The sequence below is a fragment of the Carassius carassius genome, chromosome 42 (assembly GCF_963082965.1).
Source record: "Carassius carassius chromosome 42, fCarCar2.1, whole genome shotgun sequence".
NCBI classification, from domain to species: Eukaryota; Metazoa; Chordata; class Actinopteri; order Cypriniformes; family Cyprinidae; genus Carassius; species Carassius carassius.
In genome coordinates this window covers 27,096,686-27,101,685 of record NC_081796.1, presented here as the reverse complement: position 1 = coordinate 27,101,685, position 5,000 = coordinate 27,096,686, and the positions used below count along the sequence as shown (strand labels likewise).

The 5,000-nt window shown below is 37.4% G+C and overlaps 1 protein-coding gene across 11 annotated transcripts in view; it reads left to right on the top strand.

Annotated features, from left to right (window-relative positions):
- The window catches only part of LOC132124467 (receptor-type tyrosine-protein phosphatase mu-like), a 217,330-nt gene that overhangs the window by 67,076 nt on the left and 145,254 nt on the right, over positions 1–5,000 (top strand). For all 11 annotated transcript variants that reach the window (XM_059535472.1, XM_059535477.1, XM_059535471.1 and 8 more), the window contains exon 7: positions 2,044–2,337. In XM_059535472.1, coding sequence (XP_059391455.1) covers positions 2,044–2,337 — 294 coding nt within the window. The remainder of the gene's footprint in view (positions 1–2,043; positions 2,338–5,000) is intronic.

The following is a 5,000-nucleotide window of genomic DNA, read 5'->3' as shown; positions in this document are numbered from 1 at the left end:
ACTTCATTATATTTTGTAATTTTATTTTAGAATTTTAATTTATACATTTATTTAAATTTATTCATGTTTTATTTTTATAATTGTATTAAATTTTTTTTATTATTATTATTTTTTTTACAGTTGTAATTTATTTATTTATTTATTTTTATTACATTTTATTATTAAATTAAATTTTATTTTATTTTCCTGGATAATCATCTAGGTCAAACATGCCATTAGAGAATTTGGTTCCAAGCAGTTCCAAGTAGTGTTAAAATACCTTTTTTAACTTTATCGTATCGAGTTACTGATGGGTTTGAGACTCGGCCGATAGTGTGCAACAGCAAATAAAACAGATGTTTTTCCTGTAGAAACATCAGTCATGGGCCTCATTTGTGTCTAGGTTCGCTCTGACACTGAAGCAGATTGTCTTGTATTACTAATAGATTTTCATGCTCTGATGGCGGGTTCTGTGTGTGTGGCGTTGGGGGTGTTTCTTTATGGGCATACCGGGTGAATTGGAGCAGGACCGCTGGGGTGGCGACTAATGAAATTGTGCTCATCTGAAACAATGTAGGTCAGGAAATTAATTGGTTTAAGTCATTTGCTCAGATGAATCAGGCGGTCCGTCTGAAGATTTCGCTCTAGATTGCATGTTGTGGCTTTTGTGCGTGAGCGACGCGCCGGTGCTTAATTGTGCCACTTAATATTAAAGCCCAGAGACACAGGGCAGAATTAAGCAGCTCTTTTCACTCATCTCAGAATTGCATTAACAAAATGACTAGCCTTCGAGAGTTCAGCTGACGACCAACACGAGCAGACAGGAATACAAGTCCGCAGAATCACTGGCATTACAGGTGCATCGAAAAAAATTATAATATCATGGAAAAGGTCTCTATTTTTTGTAATTTAATAAAAAAAAGCTAACTTAATATTTCAATAGTTTTTTGTTTTAATTCTGATGGTTAAGACTTACAGCTTAGGAAAGTTAAAAATTCTCAAAAAATTTGAATATTCCATTTTGAGCTTCATTAGTTTGTTTAATTTTTATTTTTTTAGTACTTCAACTGAAACAAAAATGAGAAATGTGTGTTTGTGTGTGTGTATTACTGTATTTCTGCTAGTCGATTTCTTATTTTAAAAAAACTCGAGTTACTCGACTACTCGTGGTTCATGTTACTATAAATGAAACGATTTTAAATGGTTCTTATCAATAAATGCGTATTAATTCAGAGCCTCATGCAACAATTAGCTACATATGTAAATTGTCAAAAAAAATATATATATACAAACAATAATAAATATATACAAACAATAGAACATGTATGATGTATTATAGTAGGTGATATAACTCTTTCCAAGCTCTGATTTCTGACAGATGCACAGTGAGGCAACAGCAATGCTTTGTTTGATTTCCGTTCTTTTCATTCATAAAGTTTATTGCGTAAGTTGCATAAGTTTATTTAGAGGTCTGTGTATAATATTGTGCTGATCCCCTGGTTCAACTGTTATCTAGCAAACACCAGACTGTGCCAACCTCAGCAGAATATTCAGGCAGAATTATTCCTTTTCCGTTATTCATATTTGAAGCCATTATCCGTGCCATTCCAAATAAAGTATTCTGCTTTGAGCACACCCATAATTATTACATTACATATTTTAATTTTACATGCAACATAGATACAGTCATAGAAATTAACAGCTACACACAATATTGTAATCCTAAAATCCACATCGTACTTGCAAACTCTTCGCTTCCATTATTGTTAATGCATGCTCGAGTAGTCGATTGTTTCCAACAGCGCTGACTACTGGTTGAAGAAATCGACTACTCGACTAGTCTATGCAAGCCCTAGTGTGTTTATATGTATGTGTATATATATATATATATATATATATATATATATATATATATATATAAAACAAGCTACTGCATTAAATCTTCTTTACTTTCAGCTAGCTAAAGGGAAATTTAAAAAAGTTACATGACTGTAATATAAAAAATTTGATGGCTAAAATGTCCTTCTGTGTTGTGATACTATTGATGTCGTGTCTGTCTCTCAGAGCCTCCGATCCCCATCGCTCCTCCTCAGCTGACGGCGGTCGGCGCCACCTACCTGTGGATCCAGCTCAATGCAAACTCCATCAACGGAGACGGGCCGATCATCGAGAAGGAGGTGGAGTACCGCATGCTTTCTGGAAGCCTGATCGACAGCCAACCAGTCGACAAACCCAACCACAAGATCGGCCACCTGGACCCCGACACAGAGTACGAGATCAGCGTCCTGCTCACCAGACCCAATGAGGGCGGCACCGGGGCCCCGGGCCCACCGCTCAGGGCCCGCACCAAGTGTGCAGGTAAAAAAAAATCCCTGTTATTATACTACAAGTGATGTTGTCAGTTCACTAAAATGTATTCACTAAAATAGACTGATTCACTACAACAGACTGATTCACAACAACAAACTGATTCATCACACTGAACTGATTCACAACACTGAACTAATTCACTAAATGAACTGATTCACTACAACTGACTGATTAACAACAACAAACTGATTCACTAAAATTAACCGATTCATTCTTATATTAACTGATTCACTACAAAAAAACTGATTCACCACACTGAACTGATTTACAACAATGAACTAATTCACTAAAATGAACTGATTCACTACAACAGATTGATTCACAACAAACAAACTGATTCACCACACTGAACTGATTCCCAACAATGAACTAATTCACTAAAATTAACCGATTCATTCTTATATTAACTGATTCACTACAAAAAATGATTCAGCACACTGAACTGATTCACAACAATGAACTAATTCACTAAAATGAACTGATTCTCTACAACAGATTGATTCACAACAACAAACTGATTCACCACACTGAACTGATTCACAACAATGAACTAATTCACTAAAATTAACCGATTCATTCTTATATTAACTGATTCACTACAATTAACTAATTTACTACAACAAACTGATTCACCACGCTGAACTGATTCACTACAACAAACTGATTCACCACGCTGAACTGATTCACAACAATGAACTGATTCAATAAAATTAGCTGATTCATTACAAGAAACTGTTTCACTACAATGAATCTTAAAGTAGTTGTTCAGTTTTCCCAATCACTGGTTGTCGTTGTGTCTTGATGCTTCATTCAGTGTGTTGAGATTCGTTCATGTGAGTCGTTAGTGGATGTCTAGAGTTTGATGTCATTTAAGCGTCCTCAGCACAAATGGAGCTCTTTTCTGTACTCACGAGGAGTTCATTACCCAAATAAACACTGTGTTAGTAGTTGTTTAGATGAAGTACGAGTAGTACTAACACTCCGGTGTTTCTCTAGTAATGGTGCAGGAAAGCATTAGCGTTATTAAGTGTTCGTCAGAGTGCCAGGCACATTAGCATCACGCCGCCGGAGCCCCGGGCCCCCAGCAAACCACACGCAATTATCACAGTAATTAAGCAGGTGCAATGACTCTCCTTTCCAATGACTTTTGTGATTGTATTAGCGCTCAGGGTCACCGCGTGACACTCCCACACCAGGCTAATAGCTTTTCCATTAGCCTGAGCTCTAACTGCCCATTAGCGCATCACAGGATTCATCAGCCAATCGGATTATAGGAGCTCGAGGCAGTAAAGAGTGGAATGGCAAAACTGCATTTACATAAATTATCATTTCATTCCATTGGATGTCCGGTTATTAGCATATATTTGCGCTGACGGTTTTTACAGAGAACGACAGAACAGCAGAGCATTTCTGATAAACTACAAACGCTTTGTTTTGGACTTACTATGGTACTACCATGGTATACTGCTGTGAATATATATATATATATTATATAGAAATACAAAAATTTATAAACATTAAATAAATAAATTTATGTATAGACACACTTATTTTGTATATAAGTGTAAAAAACAATTCTTTTCAGTTTTTATTTTTTGGGATTACAACCCGAATTCCGGAAAAGTTGGGACGTTTTTTAAATTTTAATAAAATGAAAACTAAAAGACTTTCAAATCACATGAGCCAATATTTTATTCACAATAGAACATAGATAACATAGCAAATGTTTAAACTGAGAAAGTTTACAATTTTATGCACAAAATGAGCTCATTTCAATTTTGATTTCTGCTACAGGTCTCAAAATAGTTGGGACGGGGCATGTTTACCATGGTGTAGCATCTCCTTTTCTTTTCAAAACAGTTTGAAGACGTCTGGGCATTGAGGCTATGAGTTGCTGGAGTTTTGCTGTTGGAATTTGGTCCCATTCTTGCCTTATATAGATTTCCAGCTGCTGAAGAGTTCGTGGTCGTCTTTGACGTATTTTTCGTTTAATGATGCGCCAAATGTTCTCTATAGGTGAAAGATCTGGACTGCAGGCAGGCCAGGTTAGCACCCGGACTCTTCTACGACGAAGCCATGCTGTTGTTATAGCTGCAGTATGTGGTTTTGCATTGTCCTGCTGAAATAAACAAGGCCTTCCCTGAAATAGACGTTGTTTGGAGGGAAGCATATGTTGCTCTAAAACCTTTATATACCTTTCAGCATTCACAGAGCCTTCCAAAACATGCAAGCTGCCCATACCGTATGCACTTATGCACCCCCATACCATCAGAGATGCTGGCTTTTGAACTGAACGCTGATAACATGCTGGAAGGTCTCCCTCCTCTTTAGCCCGGAGGACACGGCGTCCGTGATTTCCAACAAGAATGTCAAATTTGGACTCGTCTGACCATAAAACACTATTCCACTTTGAAATAGTCCATTTTAAATGAGCCTTGGCCCACAGGACACGACGGCGCTTCTGGACCATGTTCACATATGGCTTCCTTTTTGCATGATAGAGCTTTAGTTGGCATCTGCTGATGGCACGGCGGATTGCGTTTACCGACAGTGGTTTCTGAAAGTATTCCTGGCCCCATTTAGTAATGTCATTGACACAATCATGCCGATGAGTGATGCAGTGTCGTCTGAGAGCCCGAAGACCACGGGCA